General features: G+C 34.2%; 2 protein-coding genes across 4 annotated transcripts; both read left to right on the forward strand.

Moving 5' to 3' along the window:
- Positions 1-16,939: 16,939 nt before the first annotated feature.
- LOC109003880 (APO protein 3, mitochondrial) lies at positions 16,940-20,433 on the forward strand. Of its 3 annotated transcripts, none has more exons than XM_035694202.1 (3): positions 16,940-17,016; positions 17,976-18,461; positions 19,528-20,433. In XM_035694202.1, exons 2-3 carry the CDS (start codon positions 18,088-18,090, stop codon positions 20,417-20,419), a joined length of 1,266 nt encoding a protein of 421 aa, XP_035550095.1. In that variant the 5' UTR covers positions 16,940-17,016; positions 17,976-18,087; the 3' UTR covers positions 20,420-20,433. The 3 variants fall into 3 exon arrangements, with proteins under 3 accessions (XP_035550095.1, XP_035550094.1, XP_035550093.1); XM_035694201.1 differs by having other exon boundaries at positions 16,956-17,016; positions 17,304-18,461; XM_035694200.1 differs by having other exon boundaries at positions 17,010-17,208; positions 17,304-18,461.
- Positions 20,434-22,002: 1,569 nt separating this feature from the next.
- Positions 22,003-24,623, forward strand: LOC109003879 (pentatricopeptide repeat-containing protein At4g33990). Its single transcript, XM_018982214.2, has one exon. It carries the CDS (start codon positions 22,048-22,050, stop codon positions 24,508-24,510), a length of 2,463 nt encoding a protein of 820 aa, XP_018837759.2. The 5' UTR covers positions 22,003-22,047; the 3' UTR covers positions 24,511-24,623.
- The last annotated feature ends 27 nt before the right edge of the window (positions 24,624-24,650 follow it).

Below are 24,650 nucleotides of genomic sequence, written 5' to 3' on the forward strand. Positions count from 1 at the left end.
CAACATGAAGCAACAGAAAATCTTGACAAGTTTAATCCTACGGAGTCATCCACAGACAGCTATAAAAAAGGAAAGCAAGCAATTTATACGAAAAAACAGTATGAAATCACTCTGGGTGGGCAGAATTCATTTACTAGTGGTTATCTGGAGAAAATCACAACAAAAAAACCAGAGTTGAGGCAATTTCTTCCATCTCCATCAAGCTTCCATAATTCGGATGAACACTCGAAAAGAACGCAGCCAGTAGCCTCTCAAACACTGTTTTGCTATAGTGATCAAAGTCCATTAATTTTCTCACCAACAAAAGTAAATGTTTTCACTGTTGAACCACCTGCAGAATCCTGCAAATTAAATTCGAAACACAACAAAATATCCTTCTTGTCTGCGACTAAAGAGGCGTTGGTAGTTCAAGAAATTAATTCTCAGATGCAAGATCCTCAAAGCATTAACTCACCTGTTGAATTGGCAACACAGAATACACTATGGAAAAGTCAATGAAAACAATTAACTTCAGCATTGCAAAGTTATAATTCCCAATTGAATTTTGAAGGGCCAGCGCACGAAATGGAGTTGGGTCTTCATAAGGCTCCTTTGACCAAGTCAACTCATATGGAAACAAGGCCATTGTTCATGGGCCCACAAGATGTATTATATGCAAAATCGGCAGCTGCTCTATCTTCTTCTAAAAAAACACAAAGGCCATGCCAACCCTTTAAGCCCACTGCCAATTATAGCCCATTAATCTTCAAGCCGTGCATCCCTTCAACAACTCAAGACCAAGGTAATTCTGTTATTGTTTCGAATCCGGTTTCTTCAGAAATTCAAAACCAAGGAAATTCTTCTATGAATTTAGTTTCGAATTCGGCTTTTGATATTATTGAGGAACAACCTCAATCTCAAATGGATTTCCAGTATGTGGAAGAATTAAATGCCCAACATGAAATGAGCTCTTTGCATATGGGAATGGGAATGGGAATGAAAATTTCTAAGACACTCATTGATAATGAACTTAGTCCCAGAGAGATTACTGCTGCAATCATAACAGAAGATCATCCTCCTCCAGTAATTATTCCCTCTAAAAGGCATCAGTGGGCTGAACTTCCTGAAGCTCCCAAAAGGAAATCTCAAAGTCTCTTTAAAGTTGAGAAAAAAGACCCCAGTGAGTGTCAAGCAGATGTTTCTTCAACAGCTCTAGCTTTACTAGAAATGCACTCAGGATCATCTGGCAAAAAGAAAAAATTAAAAGGGAATGCCAAACTCACTCCCTACAGTCGACCTCCATCTCATTCCCAAGGAAAATCCAAATCAGCTAGCGATGCAAGCTTAAAAATGCCTCCACCAGCCAAGTGAAGACAATGGTTTGGAATTGCAGGGGATTAGCCCGCCCCAAAGCAATCAGAAACTTAAGGACTAATATTAGGAAATATAACCCGGATGTTATCTTTTTGTCGGAAACAATGGTGTCAGATGATCGCATCATTTCTATTGTAATAGTTTCAGTTTCCATCTTTTTGTTTACAGTCCTGCTGTATGTAAAAAAGGGGGTCTTCTACTTCTGTGGCGTCCGGGTGTAGAAATAGAACCTGTACATATCAATAGTAATGCAATTTCAGTTTTAGTCTACTCTGATCCTTCACACCAGCCATGGTTACTTACTTATGTTTATGCACCAGCCCAATGGAACAACAAAGCTAATTTCTGGAGCCATTTAGATTCTTTATATCAAGCTTTTCCGGGACCTTGGGTTTGTATGGGGGACTTCAACGATCTTATTAATCAGTCTGAAAAATTTAGTAGGAGGCCTGTTTCCTATAACCCGAACAAGGGTCTCAAAGCTTTTATGGACAGAAATGGACTAATCGACATTGGTTATATGGGCCCAAAGTTCACATGGACTAATAACAGACAGGGTAATGCGCTTATAAGAGAAATATTAGATCGTACCATTGCAAATCAAGAATGGAGACTTCTCTTTTCAGATGCAACACTACAGCATTTAGCATCATCAGCATCGGATCATCATCCTATCTTATTGCATACCACGGCTAATTTTCGCCAGGCCCCCTCTTTCAAGTTTGAAGAATTCTAGACTCGCGAGCCATTGAGTCACCAAATAATAGGTGAAGCATGGAGTAAGCCTCATTTGGGTAATCCGTCTTACATTCTATGTAAGAAAATCAAGTCCACCAAAGAAGCTCTCAAACTTTGGAACAAAAGTCACTTTGGACAGATCAATCACAATATCCATCAGATTGAAAGTGAACTTCTTGAGGTACAAGGCAATCTCATGACCCCTATCAACCAAGAAAAAGAAAGATTTCTGCAAAATAGGCTTCACAAGCAAAGAGAGTATGAAGAAATCTTATGGAGACAAAAATCTAGACTCACTTGGCTAACTTCAACGGATCTCAACACCAAATTTTATCACTTGACAACAACTATCAGAAGAAGAAGGAATGCTATAGAGTCAATCAAACTGGGACCAGGTATTTGGTCTATGGACCCTCTTGAGATAGAATCTGCTTTTATAAATCATTTCAGTTTTATATACTCCTTTTCAAATCCAATCATTTCGGATCTACTGGATAATCTATTTGATAAGCAAATCTCGGACATAGAGAATGATTCTCTAACTGTTATACCAAAAGAAAAGGAAATTTTAGAAGCTCTAAAGCAGATTCCCAGTAACAAAGCTCCAGGGCCCGATGGAATGATGGCCCTCTTTTACAAGCACTACTGGATTATTGTTAAGAAAGAAGTCATACTAGCTATGCATAATTTCTTTACCAGTGGCCACCTTCTAAAGCAGATCAATCATACCAACATTGCTCTTATCCCAAAGATATCTAGTCCAAATACTCCAAGCCAATATAGACTCATTAGTCTCACAAATGTCATCTACAAGATTATAACCAAAATAATAGCCAATCGTCTCAAATGTCTGCTCCCTAAAATTATCTCTCCTCTCCAAACAGCATTTGTCGTGGGTAGAAACATCAAGGAAAATACAATCATAACTCATGAGCTATTTCATCATCTCAAAAGGAAAACTGGGAACAAAGGATTGATGGCAATCAAACTAGACATAGAAAAGGCTTTCGACCAAGTGGAATGGGAATTTCTCTTTGTAGTGATGAAGAATCTGGGTTTCAATACAAAATGGATAAACTTGATAAAGGAGTGCATAACAACAGTGTCATTTTCCATCCTCATTAATGGCTCGCCAAGAGGTTTCTTCAAATCTCAAATATGTATAAGGCAAGGTGATCCAATTTCTCCATTTCTCTTTATATTGGTCACTGAAGCACTATTTAGAATTTTATTAAAGGCAGAAGCTCAACAGAAACTAGAAGGGGTACAAATCAGCAGAAATAGTCCAACAGTGTCACATTTACTATTTGCTGACAATACAATAATCTTTTCAAAAGCAACAGAAAAAAATGCATAAAGCATTTCGGAGTGTCTTGCAAAATATCAAAGTTGGTCTGAACAAAGGATAAATCTGAGCAAATCTTCAATGTTTATCACAAGGAATACAAGCCAAACAGCAAAAGCTTCTATTTCTCATTGGCTACCTTATAAAACTGCATCGGCAAGACTGAAATATCTGGGCTTGCCAACCTCGTTCAACAGAAGAAGAAAAGAAAATTACAGTGACATGTTGACCAATGTGAGGAAAAAATTGGAAGGCTGGAAATCAAAACTACTGGCCCAAGCAGGAAGAACTATGCTAATCAAATCTGTAGTAAGCTCAATTCCATCTTATCATATGAGCTCATTTCAACTGCCAAAATCAGTCTGCAGATCACTTGATACAACTTTCAAAAACTTCTGGTAGGGATTCTCAAAAGACAGAATTCATAATATGACATTAAAATCCTGGAAGTCTATCTGCTTACCGAAAAAAGAAGGTGGTCTAGGTATCAGATTAATGGAGAAGATGAATCAAGCAATGTTAGCAAAAACAGGATGGGAACTAGGTGAGCCAAGAAATGGTTTGTGGCACTCAATTCTAACTGCCAAATACCTAAAGAATACTACTTTCTGGGAGACAGAGCAAAAGTCAACTGATTCATGCATGTGGAAGGGAATACTCAGAACAAAGAATTTGCTAAATAAAGTAGGGGTGTAACCGGTCCGGTCCGGTCCGGTTTTGGATAAAATCTAGGACCGAACCGGTATGTACCGGTTTTGTATTTTTCAAAACCGATTACGCACCGGTTACCCTCCTAAATCGGTACTTCCGGTTTTACCAGTTTTCGGTCTGGTCCGGTCCGGTTTTCCGGTCTTTTTAAAATGTAAATTTTACAATTTGTCATTAAAAATTTGTTTATATAAAAAAAATTGATTTAAAAAAAACTGTTTTATACTTTTATTAATATATTAGACTATATAATAGTATTAATATTAGACTATTGGTATAGTTATAAGTTATATATTAGTATTAGTTATAAACTTTTAGTGATTTAGTATTAACATTTTATGTAATAATTTATAAATTATAATAAGAAATTATTTCATATATGAATATATATGTTATATATAAAATTTCACATAAAAATTTATAATTATACATTATATATAAAACTTATATATATTAATATTTAATATATAAAAAATATTTTGTATAAAACTTATATATAAAAATATTATTTTTTATTTTTTTAATCAACCGGTCCGGTCCAAAAAATACTGGAACCGGAACCGGCCAGTTTTTACGTTTTAAAAACCGGTTCCGGACCGGACCAGTTCAAAATAGGTAAAATCGGTCCGGTCCGGTCCGGTTTTCCGGTTTGAGTTTACACCCCTAAAATAAAGGTCGTTGTTTTCAAATCCAAAGTGGAGAATCAGTAAACAATTGTTTAGATCCATGGGTTCCTTCACTGAATAACTTCAAACCACAACAAATACAAGGTATGACCCTAGATTACCCAATTATTACTGTTTCAGATCTTATGATCAATAATCCTAAGAGTTGGGATGTTCCAAAAATGTAAACTCTCTTTGATCAAGAAAGCATCTCAGAAATACAAAAAATACCCCTCTCAGCTAGATCAATGGAACAAGACAAAATTGTTTGGATACTAAACCACAATGGAAAATACTCTGTTAAGACAGCTTATCAGGCAACATTAAGTAGTCATGTTTCGGATCAACATGACAACTTAATATCACTCTTTAAGCCAATGTGGAGCCTAAAAATTCATGATCGACATAAATTACTGATCTAGAAACTACTTTGGAATATTCTTCCTACTAAATCACGAATAGGTAATTTCCTTCCTCATCAAGAATCAGAAGAATGTCCACTCTGCAATCAAGACAAAGAGACTCTAAAGCATATTTTCATAGATTGTCCCATCATCAGAATTTTGTGGCAACAGAGTAGTTGGCCTCTAAATCTTGCAAGCTTGCCTATTAACTCTATTACAGACTGGATCAGAATGATCATCTATCCAGAAAAAGATTTGGGACTCCTAATAGAAGAAAAGCATCATTTTCAGTTATTTGCGGTTATAATGTTAGATTTTATTTGGAGGAAAAGAAATGACATAGTTCACAATCACACATCTTTGTCACTGGAAGAAGCAAATATCCAGTTGAAACACATCTATGAAGACTATAAAGATGCATGGAAAGAAAAACATAGTCAACAAAGCAAAGAAGAAGAATGGAAACCTCCTCCTCTAAATTATCTAAACTTCTCATTTGATGCAGCAGTATGAGATAAGTACTCAGTTGTCTCAGTAATATAAAGAAATCATAGTGGAGAGATTTTGGGGATAATAATATATAAGGTACAAACAACTATCCCTCTAGTGGCAGAAGCATTGGCAGCACTGCTAACATCCAAAATGGCTTCTACCCAGAATCTAGCAATTATAGAAGGGGATGCTCAATCGGTATTCACATCTATAGAGAATCCAGATTCCACTCCCTTTTGGAACATCTCAACTATCATTGGGGACATACTGCAAAACTCTCGACATCATCAAGACTGGAGATTTACTAAAATTCATCGTCTTAAAATCGATGTGCGCACTCAGTGGCGGAATGGACAGCTACCAATCATGTTTTTGGAAGCCTACCTATAGATAATATTCCTAGTTGCTTTTTGTATATTGATAGTGGAAAGGATCCACCTTGAACTTTTGTATTTCTTTATATATATCTATAAAATGCTTGATTAGAAAAAAAAAAAGAAAAAAAGAAATGTTGTCGACCAAGATAAGAACTGAACCTGCTAATCCATGACAAAGAACATATCAAGAAACAAAATATAATTAAATTACAATTTTATTTATTGAATGACGCTATAATAAAAAATTAAGAATGAAAACAAACATAATGAACATGACAAGCATTTATAAAATTGAAAATTGAACAGAGTATAATATTGTAGCAGAAAGAATTACATGTAAGAAAATAGAGGATAAATAAAAGAACTATCCAAATAGAAGAGACCAACATTAGGTAGAATGAGGAAGAGCGAAATAAAGACAGGCGAGAGATCTGTAAAAAAAAAACATATTAGTTAGAGAAATAAAACACAATAATTATGTAATCGTATTTGTTAAGTAACACTATATTAATATATTAAGAATAATAACAGATATAATAAATAAATTCAATATTTATAAAATTTAAAATTAAACAGAATAAAAGACCGAAGGAAATGAAATTTCTTATTAATAATGTTATTAATAACAATATTAATAGTATTATCAATATCACCATCTCTACCGCTTGCACTGCAGGCGGGACTCTACCACCATTCTTAAAGTTTCTTTTCATTTTTCTTTTTCCTTTCAATCCATTCATTTCAAATATACCCAAAAATCATCTCTCACATGAAAACTCAGTTTTCATTCGCAACACATACGCATGCATGAAATGATGTAATAAATGCCATGATACCAAACACAACATAAATGCACGTAGCCAACCCCCATACTCCTCGGACTCAAAGTACGGCACAACCAACCAGACTGCAGAAAATTTGTTAGTGCAAAAATATATTCAAATCTCACAAAGTTCTTTGAAAAATTACTTACAGTGATGAAATATCATTTTCGAATGAACAAGGAAGTGCAATAGGTGGCGGTAAAACAACGTAACAGTGTATTTTGGACTATGGCCGTGGGTCTCAAAATGTCAAATTTTGAATATGAACAATATAAGACTTGGGATGGCTAGGGAAGCGTTTAGAGGTGTTGGTGAAGCAAATGATGGTGGTGGTTGGCCACAAGTGGCGATGTGGGCGGTGGTTGGGGGCCAAAATACTCAAATAAAAAAATGAGCTAGAGGGGCTTCAACGGTGGCGGATCGGAGCTGAGGTTGGGTGGTTTAGGTGGCTGGAGGGCCGATGGTGGTATGGTGAAGAGATGGTGGCCAACGACGGCGTTGGAATGAAAAAGGGTAGCGGTTTGGATTTCCTCATGGCGGTTAATGACGGCACGAAAGGGGCTGAGATTGGGATGGGAGGGACGCCGACCAGAGGGGAAGAGAATGGGCAGAGTGGTGTTGGCCACGCCGGTGTGTGGCGTCACACTAGAGGGGACGAAGAAACGGACAGGCCGCGGCTTGGATTCCCTCGTGGCGGTTAACGGCGGCACGAGAGGGACTGAGATTAGAAGGGGAGGGACGCCGACTGGAGGGGAAGAGAATGGGCGGGACAGTGTCGGCCACGTCAGCGTGCGGCAGCCCACTGTGGGAGACAAAAGAACGGATGGGGGAGAGGGGAGTTGGGGCTCGCGCACGAGAGAAACTAGGGGCAAAACGGAAATTTGGGAATAGAAGTAGGGGCAAAATGGGAAAACAATTATTAGACGAAAACACTGTTTATCTCTATTCGCACTTATATATATAGTAGATATATATATATATATTATATACTTTACACTCTCAAATTATCCAACCTTTGGCATTTTGTATCTCAAACCATTAAGGCAATATATTTTATTTTCAAACTATTAAAAATTGGCACTTTACATTACACTTTCTATTAAGATTGGAAAATTTATATTGAATAATTCTATTTAAAGGTCTTTATATCATATACTATTCACGTGACATAACTTGATTTTAAAGATAAATTTTAAAATTTAAATCTTACAAATCAAATTATACCATATGGATGGTGTGTGGTGTAAAAGGCATTCAAATACCATTCTCATATAAATCAAATAATTTATATTACATGTGTAACGTCACTTTTTTTTTAATAAATCTAAAACTCATAATAATTTAAGGGTGAAAGTGTACTTCAAAAACATCTAGAAATGCACTACTTATCTTGAGAAGAATTAAATTTAAAAATGATGGCTTGTTTATTTTCTTTTTCGTGGTGAGGCATTTGACTCTTTAGTTTAGATACGTGCAAGGACGAGAATTGTGGGTTCTTTCTTTTGAAAAAAAAACACCATTCAAGGTGTGAAAGTTATGATATATTCCCCTTAACGAAGGCAAGTACCAGGTCTCGTTTGTTTTTATAATTATTCTCATATTATTTCATTTAATTATTATAATTTTTTTAAAATTTTACACAAAATAAAATAAATAATTCAACTTTTTCAAATCTCAAAACAAAAATAAAATTAAAAAAATATATTCTAACAATATTTTATTCAACTTTTAACTCTTATCTTATATTATCTGTAAAAACAAATGAGTCCATTATATATTGATTTACGCCGGGAGTTTGAGAATAAAGTCTCAACTAGGAATTTAAGCAAAAATTCTCCTAGTTCATTAGACCCAAGATTGTATGTATTCCACAATAGTTTCTGAAGAATAATAAGGACACAACTTTTTAAAAATTTCTTACAAGTCACTTAAATTAGGGGTGGGTCCACCCCCGCTACCCCGCCCCGCTTCTGCTCCGCCCCGCATCTAGTGGCCCTAGCAGGGGCGGGTGACGGGAAGGGCCCAACCCTGTCCCGCATTTCCCCCGCCCCGCCCCCGTCCCCATTTTATATATATATATTATATACATATATATAAACATAAATATCTATTTATATTTTACAAATTTTATATATAAAAATATATATTGCAATTTGTTAGACTTGTTCACAAAATATGTATTGACAAATTTAAAAATTATATAGTTTAAAAATTAATACACTACAATTTACACAAAATATGCACTAACAAATTTAAAAATTACATTGTTTTTAAATTATAGTCATATTTACAAAATTTAAATTTATAATTTGGATCTAAAAATGTATTTTTAATTATTTTTACACTTATAAATAAATTTTAAATAAAATAAATATAGAGTTTTTTTTAAAGTGAAAAGAGGCGGGGCGGATTCCCAATCCGCCCCGCACCCCGCCCACTGGGGCGGGGGTGAAAACCCCATCCCCCGCCCCATGCGGGGCGGGGTGCGGGGAAGGGGTGCCCCCGCCCCGTAGGGGGCGGGTAGCACCCCTACGTTAAATGAATAATATTTTTATAAAATAACGATATTAAGATACTTCTGCAACTTTATTTTATAAAACTAGGGATTACAAAATTTTTGTTCCGGTAGGTGACATCAGTAGGTCAATCGTTCACAATAATAATAAAACAGTTGATCGATCGATCCATGACAAATTCAATACTCACAAGGCATGCTTCAGATCTGATACTGATTCTTTAGGTCTGGTTTGAATAGTGAAACCATCTCAATTCATTTTATATAATCATTATAATTTTATTAAATTTTATTAAATAAAATAAAATAAATAATTTAATTTTATCAAATTTTAAAATAAAAATAATATTATAAGATAATATTCTAATAATATTTTATTTAATTTTTATTTCATCACAACTTACTATCCAAACCAAAATTTAGTATTTGCATCTACATTGTGAACTTATTTACCTTCAGCTGGATTGACTGATCTTTACGGCCATTGTGGGTACATTATGTTTGTGGATAAATGAGAAATTCTTATAATTTTTTCTTTCAAGCATCATTAAATTATAAAATACTTTTTAATTTTAAATCTTAAAAAAATAATACAACAACAAATATATTATATTTTGTTTAATATAATATTATATTAAATATAACAATAGCAATATAAAATATAACAATATAATCACCAATGACTCTAATACCAAAGGCGTAAATCCCAGGTAATATTAATAGATACTAATAGTAATAATATTAATAAGAATAATAGGTAGTATAACCAGTCATATGCATGATAGCAGATAGAACATGTAGTATAACCGATCATATGCATGAGGAAGTAAATAATATAGAAAATGTATACATAATAAACTTCTTCATTAAAAACATAATACTTACAAAGAGACTAATTCTCAAAAGAGTTGGAAGCAAAAAGCATGAAGGAATGAAGATTTACAAAGTGAGGAGGACTGGAGTGAAGTAGTTTGGGCGAGAGAGGAAGAGGCTTTAGATGGGAATTCTCAACGTCTTTCTTCCTTCGCAAACTCCTTTATATAGACACTAGAATAGTACAAAACAATGATTCTAATAATACATTAGCAATATCAGCAGACACTAAAAACAAGAACAATATCAGCCGTCACTAAAAACAAACTAGCACAGTACAAAACACGTATACTCGTATGTACAAAGTCATTTGTTTTTTTCTGGACAATAATTTGATATGAATAATAATCTTCTAGGGAGATAATATTCCTGACAATTTCCATCTGTCATACTGACTAATTGAGAAAGTAGTAATCTTCTAGAATCACATAATCTGAGGGTCATAATTTGCTAATTCAAGTTCAAACGAGTCTTGGGAATCCATTAGATGTACTGGATGGTAGGGTGAGTAATCTTGAGAAATAGAGGTAGCTTGGTTACCCTAATAATGAGAAGCCTGTTGAGAAGGAGAGGCCTGATGAGCAGGTGATAAGGTGGGTTGCTGTAATGGAGATAATTTGGTGAGATGTTGTGCTTCTTCTTCATCGTCATTATCTAAAACATGTGACATTGCTTCGGCTAATTTTTTCAAATCCTTCTTGTTAGTAATGAATGCTAATTGCGCTTGAAATATGCTCTGTTCTAGAACTTCTGGAGTTTTGGTAACTTTTGAAAACATTTTTAAGACAAGATCATAATTATATTTTTCCCACCATTTGAAAGAAACTTAGCGAGCTAGAAACATAATGGTTTTGAGATAGGGATGATGTTTGATAACATATGATCCAATTTAATTTTTTTTTTTTTAGGAAGAAAAGAATGAGTGGTGAACAATGGTTTAATGCTGGTGGACTGTCATCTTGTGTAGTCAAAATTCGAAGACTCTCCTAGAGGGGAAGAGGAATGAGAAGAGGTTCGAGTCTATAATATTCCCACTATAGTGAAAACCATTTTGGGAGTGTGTTGATCTCTTATAATTTGTCAAAATGAAGGAACCACGAATGAAACAAATTTTTATTTTGTTTTAGAAATATTTTTGTCCATATTTGCTGCTAATCATAATAATCATAATAAGATGGATTATAAGGATGAGAAAACTTTTTTGTTAAATATGGATTTTTTTCTCCATTGTTCCAAAATGAGAACCTGTATGATAATAACTTTATGAAAATCAATAATTGGAAATGCGGGTGGAGAAAGTTGAGTTTGAAGAGAATAAGTAATTTTAGAGAGAATAATTAAGTCGGTGTCTACTAATATGAATTCATAAAAATGTTGAGTTTTCTTAATATTTTGCGAAACATAATGTCAGTCTAGTAAAAGAAAAGCATCAAATAATTTTTGGGGGTCAGACATGTGTTGAATTTTAGATTCGATAGGGAAGACTGGGTGCCAATGAGATTTGATGATAATAGGGGATGAAGAAGACTGAGATAGTAATTGAGGATTAATAATTTGGAAAGGAGAATGGAAAGAAGGGGAAACAACTATGGAATAGGTTGGTAATTTTGGAGAGGCTAATGGTGAAAATGAATTGTAAGATGGTCTAATGTGAAAGATAGGGTGGAGATGGTGGCTGTGTGTATGAAGATTTGGACTTTACTTTTGACTTTGAAAATGACATGATTTTCCCTATTAGATTCTCAGGATAGAAAATCATGAAGAGAATTAGATTCTCCTTTAATATGTTCAATATCAAAATAAAAAATACTTAATATAGTTTGTCATCTAGCAAATATTTGTTTAGCAGCCAGATTTTTCACATATTTAATCAAAACTTCCTTGACTGATTTACAATCTATTCTAAGTAAAAACTTTTGGTTCAACAAATCATCTTAGAATTTAGAAATACATAATACAATAGCTAAAATTTCTTTTTTAATAATACTATAATTCTTTTGGGCATGATTCTAACATCCTGAATGAAATTTGTTCTGAATCAGTTAATAATTTTTGTTTCATAATTCCTCCATAACAAAGATTAGAGGCATCTGTTTCAACAATTTTTAAAGTATGAGGATATGAGAGTACTAAGCATGGTAATTTCTTAACATGAACCTTAATTTGTTTTATAATATTTGTATATTTTTCTGTCTATGGGGGTGAATTCTTTTTTAATCTTTTATGATGGTCTGAGAGATTGATAAAAATCTGCAACATAATTGAGGCTTCCTAAGAATCTCTATAGTTGTTTCTTATCTTTTATTTCATCTGAAAATTTATCAGCAAATTCTATTGCTCTGCTAATTGGTGTAATAGTTCCTTGATAAATTTCATGACCAATATATCTAATTTTTTCTTGAAATAAATTTATTTTTGGTTATGAAATGACTAATACATTTTGTTTGATAATTTGAACAAAAGTATTTAAATGTTTCTAATGTTGTTCAATAGATGAAGAAAATATTAATACATCATCTATATAAAATATCGAAAAATGAGTGAAATGGGTAAATATCTCATTCATAATATTTTGAAATTTCACTAGGAGCATTTTTTAATCCAAAAGACATAACGTTCCATTCAAAATGTCCTAAGGGAACTGTGAATGTTGTCTTATAACTGTATTTTTCAGCAATTTGGATTTGCCAAAACCCACTTTTCATGTCAAATTTTGAAAATACCGTAGCATTATATAATCGGAATAATAAATCTTTTTTATTAAGAATTGAGTATCTAATCCATTGTAATACCTTATTTAAAGGTTTATAATTCATGACTAGACGAGGAACTCCTCTTTCTAATTCTACTTATTTTTTAACATAAAAGGCAGCATAACTCCATGGTGATTTACTTTTCCTTATTAATCAATTTGTTCTTAAATCATTAATTTTTTTTACAGTATTCTAATAATTCATTATTCATTTGAATAGGTCTAGCCTTAGCTGGAATATTTTTCTTAGAAATTTTTTTTTCATAGGGTAATTCAACTATATGTTGTTTTCTGTTCTAGAATGCATTAGACAGGTTAGAGCATACTTCATTTTCAATTATAGTTTTAAAATTATCAATTTTTGGGGTTAATAATTGGTCTTTTAATTGTTATTGAATTCTTTTATATTTTAATTCTTGTTTTAATAAACTTATATGATTTTTTTTTTCTTCTAATTCTATTTTTTGTTAGAAAATTAATTTCTTTGGTTAATAAGACTTCCTTTAAAGAGTTAATTTCTTTTGATACTGAGGGAAATAAGAATTTAAATTGAATTTGTTGTCTAAGTATTTTAGTAGAGATTCACTCTTCTACTATAGAGAAATGGTAGAGTAAAGTAAGGAAATGATTTCCTAATATTATTTTAGTATTAATGTTTTTGACTAAGATGAATGTTGTTTTAAAACAAATTCCATTATTACAAATATGTGCATTAGATAATTTATAATTTATGTTTAATTTTGTTCCATTAACTTGAGATAATATTTCTTTTATTTTTTCAAAATATTTAGAAGGTATTAAGCCTTCTTGTATATAATTTAAATCTGCTCCTGTGTCTAATAGGGCAATTGTAGTGAAAGAAAATTCTTGATTAATTGAAACTGTTACTTCAACATACCATTTTTGAAAATTTATCTTATCAAGGATATTAATGAAATTATCTGTTTCATCTAATGTTGAGCACTCTCCTTGTTCTTTATTATGTTTTTTATCGTTTTTCTCTATTTTTAATAATATAATTTCTTGTAATAATTGTTCATTTGAAACTTCTAATTTGAGATTGGATGTTTTCAAATCTTTAATCTCTTGTTTTAGCTCATTGATTTTTTGTTGTATATCTTGTATCGTAATTTTTTGTTTGTCTGTTTTAAATCTTCCTATTATTTCTGAAAATTGTAAGGTGTTGATGATGATGTTACCGAAGTGTTTTGATTATTAAAAATATCTTTTAACTTTTCTAAGTAATATTTTCTTTCTTGAAAGTTACTAATTTTGTCTATTAATTCTAATATAATATCTTCTTGTTTTGAAAGTACATTAATGATTTTATTACAAATACAATTATCTTTATTTATACAATTACAAATATGTACTTCATCTTATTCAGATTAACTATCAGAAGATTGCTATGAAAAACTTGATTCTTTTAATTGGTAGATTTCTTATTCTTATGAAGAACTATCTTCATCTCCATTTGAATGTATTATAAAAATGTCTAATAGTTTTTCTTTTAATGCTTCAGATATATCTAGTTCATTAATCTGTTATTTGACTTTACAATTTGATTTATAATGTCCAACTTTTTCGTATTTATAACAAACAATTTATTTATTTTTTTATTAGTCTTTTTAGGACTTTTTAGTATTTTTTTTATATGTTTGTTTATCTTTTATCTTTTTATAGAGTTTTCTGTATTTTCATTTTTTTAGAATAATTCTTATAAATTATTTTTCCTTTTTTGTGTCTCCTTGAGGGGGCTAATAATGAGATATAACCAAATTGTTCACAAAATGTACCTAATTCTTTTCTAGTAAATTTTTTTTTTTATTTCTTCATTTGGTTTTTTAATCTTAAATAGTTGCACATAGTTAAACCAGTTCTATTAATATTACTGATTATATCAACATATGTGAGATTATGAAAATCAATAGCACCATATGATTTTGCTAATGATTCTCGTACCTTTTGGGCGAAATAATATGAAAGTCTGGCTATGAACTTTTCATTCCAGTATGGCTGTTGATAATAATTTCTGATCATAACTTTAGTTAGAAATACATCTTTATACCAACGGAAATCAGATAATTGAGGGCATTTTAAATTAATCAATAAATCACTAGTTCTTTCTTTGAATTGAACATGATTACCAACAAAGTGTTTAGTTAATGCATATATTAATGTATTTACAGCATCTTCTAAAAGTAAATCGTTTTCTGTTTTAATCATTTGCATGTTTTCATCATATTTATGTACAGTTAATATTTGTGACCTTTGTTCATGCGAAAGATAATGATCCCACCAGCATTTTAATTGGCTAGTAAATCCTGTAACAATAATATGTGCTACTTGGTGATTAGTTTTTCTATTACTTTTTATAGACGTTAGCAATCATAATCATTTCTTGGAAATGATTTAATATTTAATATTCAGATAATCTATCTATATTCCATTCATATAATACATTTGATGCGAAAACATATTGTACTATATGTTCTCTCTCTTCAAATTGCATATCCGATGGAGTAGGTATCGGATACCAATTACGAGTAATAGAAACATGATATTTAGAATCTCTAACTGAAAAACTATTAACATGATCTCCTCTAATCTTATTTATTTGTAAATCTAGATTTTTAAATTGATTTTCAATATTATTAATTTCAGAGTTAGATATTAAAGTAAGTATGTCTTGCTTAATACATTAATATGTGATTGTTTTGAGGTAGAAGCAATATTATTAATAGTTAATTTTTCTAATTTACTAAAGATTTGTTTCAATAAGTCAATTTTATTTTTGGAAAAAATAGTTTTTAAATGAGATGAAATTTTATGGGGAACGAATAAAGGGGTTTCTTTTACTTCTTTAATAGTGGGTTTTATAGGAGATATTTGGGCTTCAATTTTTTCTAATTATTTACCCATGATTTTTAGATATAAATTGGTATAATTGTTTTGTTGAATTATATTATCAAGATATTTATTAGTGTTTGTAATATTATGTTTTTTAACTAGTGAAGCCAAAATTTGAGTATTTCTCTGATTGAACTTGATGACTTCAAAATGGGATATTCTTCATAAACAATTTGATTATTCTCTCATTTAATCTATTGGTTAGTAATCCTGTTTATGGTAGACAATTGATTTGATTTATATATCTCAAACCATGTAAAGAAGGATATATTAATATGTATTTTTCTAAATTCTCGTAATATTTTTCTTGAATATAATTTCTTTCTGTTTTTGTAAAAGTTGAGAAAAATACTAATATTTTGTGATTATTTTCTTCTTTCATATAATTTTGTTTGATATATTCTTTGTTAATTTTAAATTCTTATTTATTCAGGATATATATTTGGACATTATCTCTAACTACTTGAGAAAAATATAGGCGGATAACACCCTTAATTGCAATTGTAAGTACTCAAGTACTGCGCAATCATTTTAAAAAAAGTGAATAAATATGAGATCTGCAAAAAAAAAATTAATTTTTTAATAATAAACTTACTCTTTTTTAAAACGATTATACGATACTTACGCACTCAACGACTAGATGTAACATTATTGTTAAACTATTTATCTCTCATTCCTCAAACATAATATTAAACTCCCCTATTTCTCAATTTTTTTTACTTTTCAAAATTTAATAAAACATATTAAATCAAATAATTTTATTTATTATTATTCACAAAATTATAAAATATTCTCAAACTGGTACTAACTCCGTTACTCCAGTGCCACCGGTACCACAGGTGACGGGAACACAGGTTCAAAATAGTTTATTTCTTTCTTTTTTGATAAAACAGACTCAAATAATTGCCCAGTCATTGCGAACACAAAAATTAAACCCTTGCATAGCCGTGCAGTTTCTCTGTCTCTCTCCAACTTGCCGCGCTGCCTTCACTGCCGTGCATCTTTCTGGGAGTCACAGATTCTCAAAATCTTGTCATCTTCTCTCCACATCACTACACAAGTACCCTTCTTTCTCAGTCTCTCTTTCTCGCTCACACTCATTTTCGATTGGCCCTCTATTTCTAGTTCTTCTCTTTAATTTTTTTACGGGCTTAGAAATTGTCAATTGATGAACCTTGTGTTTAAACTGTTCGGCACCGATCGGTCTCCACTGATGTGGGGACCCTAGGCCCGCCGGCGCGTCTAGTTGCAGGTGCTTGTGGCGGTGGGGCTTGAATCTGTTTTTTTTTTCTCTGATTGGCTTTGATAGCAAGGGCCCTGATATTAATTAATCTATGCTAAATGTAGGCTTTTACGTTTCTCTCTGGAAAAACAAGAGGAATTGCAGTTGGACTAGATGAGTGTTCTGTCATCATGTGGACATTTTTTATTGGCATTGATAGTTTTTTTTAATAAGTATTAAGATTTTCCTTAATTTTTTTTGATAGGTTCCTTAAAAAGTATAAAAAACGCAATCCAAGTATACAGATATATACAAAAGACACAATAAAAAAATATTATGGAAGTTGAGCCGTTCAAGTCTATAAAAGCTGTACCTTTTCATTAGGTATTGATGGTCATCATGGTCTTGGGTCCTGTTTTTGAACCCATTGATTCTATATTGTGGTTGTAGTTGGGGATTTGAGGTGAAAATTTACGTTTTTTTTCCTCTGGGTTTTGAGCCGTCACATTCTCTGTTATTGTAGCTTTAAAATTTTCTATAGATAGTATTTCTTGGATTGAAACAATTATAATTTTGCTTTGCTTTTTTTGGAAGTATACATTTTCTTTTGCTATTTTCGGTTCTGTTCTTGGATCCTTCTAGGAGTCAGATTTTGGAACCTGGTCTTAGGACTATTACAATAGTTTTCCCCTATAGTTTTCTAAAATTGACCTATTAAATTGAATATGGATACTATAAACGCTTCATTGAAAAATTTGGAGAATTCTGATCAATTTACTATCCTGAATGGCACCCAGTCAAAATAGGCCCATGGCTCTAAAAAGTTACTCCTACAAAGGTATCTGATAAGCAGAAGTAGAAAAAGGAAGTTGTTCCTTATATTTTTCCAAGAACCAAATAGAACAATATATGAAGCAGATGGTATTATCAGAAATTTGTAACTTGAAGAAGAGATTGCAGTTCCGACTGCATCAGAGATTGTATTTTGCATCAAAAGCAATCCTACATGGCGATGATTCACTGTATGCTGACATACCAAAGCCCCAACGTAAAAAGGCAGAGAGGAAGCCATATCCAACGTCGATGAAGGTTCTGATTGCTAGGGCAAAAAAGGAGAGAGAAGCCCGAAAGGCTCAACCTTGTAGAATGCTCGAAGATCCACCTGACAATGGGTTATTGATTCCTGAGCTCGTAGAGGTGGCGCACCATGTCTACCGTGCCCGACATTCCCTCCTCTTTGGCCTTTCAAAACTTGTCCAACTCATTCCTCTTCAACGCTGCAGGTACTATGGAACAACCACCTTTTGAGTTATTACTCCATATGTTTCCTTCGTATTTATCATTGTTTTTCTTATTTTTTATTTTTTCTAATTCGCTTCATATGGATAAGAGCTGGTTTGCATATGGACCCCAACTGGTTTTTTGGTTGCTCACCCAGATTTACTTGCTATTAATTGAACTCTATGGTGCAGCTCAGTGGCTCTATTCGAAACTAGTGCCAAAAGTAATCACAATTTGGTGGCACTATCTGATACGACTGTGCTTGGGACAAGAGAGTATTTATTTGTTGTTAAGTTAAGCATGGTACTTCCATGTTGTCTTTGCATGGTAAAAAAGATGGTCTAGTTGTTGAAGCTAGCCATACTCTGTGCCTATAGTGCCCTATGAAAATAAGGTTCCTCAAGTGTGATGCTCCATACTAATGACTAGTGTAGATGGTATGTGAGATCCCACATTGTTTAGGAGGCAATTGTCATTCTCTTTATACTGGTTCCAATTGAGTTCCAATTGTACCATTGATTGGTCCTTTTGGAGTATGGCCTAGATGTGGCTAGGGCCTTCCCTTGGGGGTGTTACAAATGGTATTAAAGCCTATCCCAACTAGAAGTGTGGGACTTGAGCCGTGTCACCTATGAATAGATGATCGAATGGCATGATGACAGAATCGGGAATTTATGGGGTGGAGGTTGTGATACCCCATACTAGTGATGAGTGTAGTTGGTGTATGAGATCTAATATTGCTTGGGAGGGAGAATTTTTTTCTCTTAGATTCCAATGGAGCTCCAATTATAACATTGACTAGTCCTTTGGGGGTATGGCCTAGATGTGGCTTAGGCCTTCCATTGGATGTAATGGAGAATGATAGGGTGATAACCTTGAAACTATGTTTTGGAAGACAATTAAACACTAAGCAGATTAAACGAAATACTTTTAACTAATTGAGGGCATGGATAAGAGTTAGAGCTACTTGTACACGGTTGTCCTCTATTGGTGTTACGAACTGAATCTTTGATATTTTTATCATTTGAATATTTCTCTCTGCACTTAATTGAGTTTTTATTTCTTCAGGTACTGCTTTGAAGTACATGTTGGTTGTGTTGGCCATGAAATCCGAACCTGCACTGCTCCCAAGAGTGGTTTTCGAAATGCTACTCATGTTTGGAGAAAGGGTGGAGTCCATGACTTGATTTTTTTCCCCAAAAGCTTTCATCTTTATGACCGTGTTGGGAAACCAAGGGTTGTGCATGATGAGAGGTATAGCGTACCACGAATCCCAGCCATTGTAGAGCTTTGTATACAAGCTGGTCTTGACCTTGAAAAATACCCTACGAGGAGAAGAACGAAACCTGTGTATAGTATCGAAGGAAGAATTGTGGATTTTGAGTCAATGATAGAAAATGATGGGTTGGGAAGAAACGTGTATTCTAAGGAAAATGATGTTGTGGTAGATTCCAATTTGAGGACCAACATAGGGGAAATGACAAAAAACTCAATGTCAGAGAATGCTAGTAATCTTCTGGATCAATTGTACGATGATGGGAAAAATTTAAAGGAGTTGAGCATCAGAACAATGGATTCATGGTTTGAGATGATATCGGGAGTGAAGATGATGATGGAGAGGTACAATGTAATGACTTGTGGATACTGTCCTGAGGTTCAGGTAGGTCCAAAAGGGCACAAAGTGAGGATTTGCAAGGCATCAAAGCACCAATCTCGTAATGGTTTGCATGCGTGGCAAGAGGCAACGATAGATGATCTTGTGGCTCCCAATTATGTTTGGCATGTTAGAGATCCAGATGGGCCTGACTTGGATAACAACTTGAAGAGGTATTATGGTAAAGCTCCAGCTGTGGTGGAGATGTGTGTGCAAGCAGGTGCACCTGTTCCAGATCGGTATAGGAGTATGATGAGATTAGATGTGGTTCTGCCTGGGCGTGATGAGGTTGATCTTGTTGCTTGAGAAAGTGTTTCTTGATTCAGATGGTTTGCAAATGTTAATGGTGCTCGAGAAAGGTGTTTCTTTATACAGATGGTTTACAAATGTTGATGAATTTGCCTGTCTTTATGCATTTCTATATTCCACTTGGTTTACTATGGGTCCCTGTCCTACAGTGATTTTCAATGCCTTCATAACTTTGGGCCCTCGTTGGATGTGATTTGGTCTTTCATTCGGAGCCGCCGATGGGGTCTCCATGCTCAACCCGTGGTCTCTAGCTTGTGAAAGCCACGTAATGTGTTTCTTCGTTTCCCGAATGAGGAAGATTTTTTGAAGGCCTTCTCTCGTGAGACCTGTGAAATGGAGGGTGTTCCTTTCCGTGTTTTTCAGTGGATGACTGAGTTTAATGAGGAGAATGAACCCTCTAGAGTTCCGGTCTGGGTTGTTTTCTCTGGTTTGCCTCCTAACTACTACCATGAATCGTTGCTCTGTAAATCTTTCTCAGCCGCTAGGTCAGTTCATCAGACGGGATAACAGTACATGTTGTGCTACCAGATTTCTGCAGAGGTAAAATCGAGAGACAACAATGTAGTGCTTTCATATCAGTGTCACATGAAGGGATCAAGTGGCTGAGTTGAGCATCTTGTTGGAAGGCATATCTGTTGGTGTACAACCCTTTTCCAACCTGGTGCTTTAGTTCTAGTTACCTCCCCCCTCAGCTCCCTCCCTTCTCAATAAATTGCATTTTTAGTGGCTAAAGTATGAAATCCATATGGTTTAGCACAATGAATTTATGTGGTTTAATTGTTACAAAGAAAGAATAGGATAGCCGAATTTTAGGTGTGGTGAATTTTTTAGTTTTAGTTTTGGTGTTTTTTTTTTTAATGGCAAATAACTTAGATAAAAAAAAAAAAAAACTTGGGGGGTGGGGGTGGATGTTATGTTCTAGTATTCATTTGTGAACTGACCAATTTAACTTGTGCAAAAGATCATGCCAAAGGATGGATACTAGGTTGAAGTTGAATTCAGGATAAAGGAACAAAAAGAAAACTTGGTGAGACTTGCTTGTTGAATAGTCTTGCATTATTAGTTTATCATGTTGTGGTTGTGCATTTCTGGACTTACAAGTTTGCAATTTACTTTTGCATGATATGTTGCTCTACTTTTTAACAGTTCTTTCCTCGTATGTTTGCTTACTAATCATGGAGCCTCCATTTGTTGCAGTCTTTTCTGTATTTGGATTTTGGAATGGGCGGTTTTGGACAGTTATCTTGAACTTGATATTTGGTAAGCACTCTGATCTAGAGCTTCCAAAATGCTCATGTACCACATATAATGCTTAAACGAACGTTCAACTTTTGGTCTTGGTCATTTTTTGAAGTTGTGAAAAACACTAGTGGAACTGGGTAAAATAGTAGCGTATTTGAATTTTTGCTTTGCTCTTCTACTTGGCAAGAAGCTATGAACCTAAACCCGAACTACTTATAAAAAAGAAATAATGACCTAACCTGAACTAAGGTATATAATTTTTTTCTTCTTCCTTGTATGCTCAACATGTCTAGAAAAATTATTTTCAGGTTTATGACAATAGCAAGCAAGCTCTTTTTAAAGCACTCAGTGACCATTGATATATTGGACTGAAAGCTACATTTATGTTCAGAGTGCCGCAAACCTGCAAAGGTGTGCATCCTCTTAGATTTTGGCCATTCATTCAAGCCCGTTGCACATTTTCTCCGGCTGCTACCACTTCTCTGCAATTCATATCGGATGGCTATGAAAACGAGAACAAAGACCTTGATTTCAAACTTTTATTCTCATCCTGCACAAACGTGCACCTTGCCAAGCGCCTTCATGCCCTTCTTGTTCTATCAGGGAATGCTCAAGACATCTTTCTCTCCACCGGACTTGTCAATCTTTATGCCAACCTTGGTGATGTCTCATTTGCTCGGCACACGTTTGATCAGATTCAGAAAAAGAATATTTTTACTTGGAACTCAATGATATCTGCTTATGCTCGTGTTCATCGTTATCATGAAGCTGTAAACTGTTTTTATCAGCTCTTGTTAACCTCTTGCCTTCAACCTGATTCCTACACTTTTCCACCTGTGTTAAAAGCTTGTGGAAATATGGTTGATGGGAAGAAGATGCATTGCTGGGTTCTAAAGTTGGGTTTCGAATGGGATGTCTTTGTGGCTGCTTCTTTGGTCCATATGTATTCCCGCTTTGGTTTCTTAGGTGTTGCGCGTAAATTGTTCAATAACATGCCAGTTCGGGATATGGGTTCTTGGAATGCAATGATTTCTGGGTTTTGTCAGAATGGAAATGCTGCAGAGGCATTGGACCTTTTGGACGAGATGAGATTGGACGGCGTTAAGATGGATCCCGTTACTGTTGCAAGTATACTTCCTGTTTGTGCGCTATCAGATGATATCTTAGTTGGAATTTTAGTTCATTTGTATTCCATAAAGCATGGACTGGAATCAGATGTATTTGTGTCCAACGCCTTGATTAACATGTATGCGAAATTTGGGAACTTAGGGCATGCACAAAGGGTTTTTGATCAGATGGAGGTAAGAGATTTGGTTTCATGGAACTCAATAATTGCTGCATATGAGCAGAATGAAGATCCAATCACTGCGCTTGGACTATTCAAAGAGATGCAACTGGTAAGGATTCAGCCTGATTTGTTGACAGCAGTGAGTTTGGCATCTATTGTTGCTCAATTAAGTGATCATCGAAATAGTCAGTCTGTTCATGGATTTGTTGTAAGGAGAGGTTGGCTTATGAAAGATGTTATCATTGGAAATGCTGTTGCAGATATGTATGCAAAAGCTGGTTCTGTAGATTCTGCTCGCAGAGTCTTTGAAGGACTTCCTGTCAAAGATGTGATTTCATGGAATACCTTAATCACCTGTTATGCTCAAAATGGTCTTGCAAGTGAGGCGATTGAATTTTACCATATGATGGTAGAGCACATAGAGATAATTCCTAACCAAGGTACTTGGGTGAGTATTCTACCAGCATATTCCCATGTAGGGGCCTTGCAACAAGGTATGAAAATTCATGGCCGTGTGATTAAGAACTGTCTCTACTTGGATGTCTTTGTGGGTACCTGCCTGATTGACATGTACGGAAAATGTGGAAAATTAGATGATGCAATGTCCTTATTTTATCAAGTGCCCAGGAAGAGTTCAGTTCCTTGGAACGCCATAATATCCTGTCATGGAATTCATGGGCATGGTGAGAAAGCTCTGAAGCTATTTAACGAAATGATAGACGACGGGGTAAAGCCAGATCATGTAACCTTTGTATCTTTATTAGCGGCTTGTAGCCATTCAGGTTTGGTTGATGAGGGTCAATGGTGCTTCAATGTGATGCAAGAAAAATATGGCATCAAGCCTAGTTTGAAGCACTATGGTAGCATGGTAGATTTGCTCGGGCGAGCTGGACGTTTAGACCTGGCATATAATTTGATACAAAACATGCCTATACAGCCTGATGCTTCTGTCTGGGGTGCTCTTCTTGGTGCTTGTAGAATACATGGAAATTTCGAGTTGGGTTCGATTGCTTCAGATCACTTGTTTGAAGTTGATTCAGAGAATGTTGGCTACTATGTTTTGCTGTCAAATATTTATGCCAATGTTGGGAAATGGGAGGGAGTGAATAGAGTGAGATCATTGGCAAGAGATAGGGGATTAAAGAAGACACCTGGATGGAGCTCAATTGAAGTGAACAACAAAGTTGATGTATTCTACACTGGAAACCAAACTCATCCTAAATCTGAAGAAATATACGAGGAGCTCGAGGTTCTGACTGCGAAAATGAAGAGCCTTGGTTATGTTCCAGACTATAGCTTTGTGCTGCAGGATGTTGAGGATGATGAGAAGGAGCATATCCTCACAAGTCATAGTGAAAGATTGGCAATTGCATTTGGAATTATTACCACTCCTCCTAAAAGTACCATTCGTATTTTCAAGAATCTGCGGGTTTGTGGTGACTGCCATGAGGCGACTAAATTCATTTCTAGGATTACTGAAAGAGAGATCATTGTAAGGGATTCAAATCGTTTCCATCATTTCAAGAATGGAATTTGCTCTTGTGGCGATTATTGGTGACATGGATTAGATAATAATATGTTACTTGCAAACTTTTTCTTCACAATAAGAGTTGGTTTATCTCATTCATTATTGTAGAAAAGATTCATGTCAATGGTATAAGGTGTCGTTTGGCAATACAATTATTCTCAAATATTCTC

This window comes from Juglans regia, chromosome 9, assembly GCF_001411555.2.
Source record: "Juglans regia cultivar Chandler chromosome 9, Walnut 2.0, whole genome shotgun sequence".
NCBI lineage: Eukaryota > Viridiplantae > Streptophyta > Magnoliopsida > Fagales > Juglandaceae > Juglans > Juglans regia.

Bases quoted from the DNA above. Each gene is read 5' to 3' on its own strand.
- LOC109003880 (XM_035694202.1), top strand. From the start codon at position 18,088: ATGAAGCAGATGGTATTATCAGAAATTTGTAACTTGAAGAAGAGATTG. The intron at 18,462-19,527 runs GTACTATGGAAC...TTATTTCTTCAG, and splicing joins ATTCCTCTTCAACGCTGCAG to GTACTGCTTTGAAGTACATG.
- LOC109003879 (XM_018982214.2), top strand. From the start codon at position 22,048: ATGTTCAGAGTGCCGCAAACCTGCAAAGGTGTGCATCCTCTTAGATTT.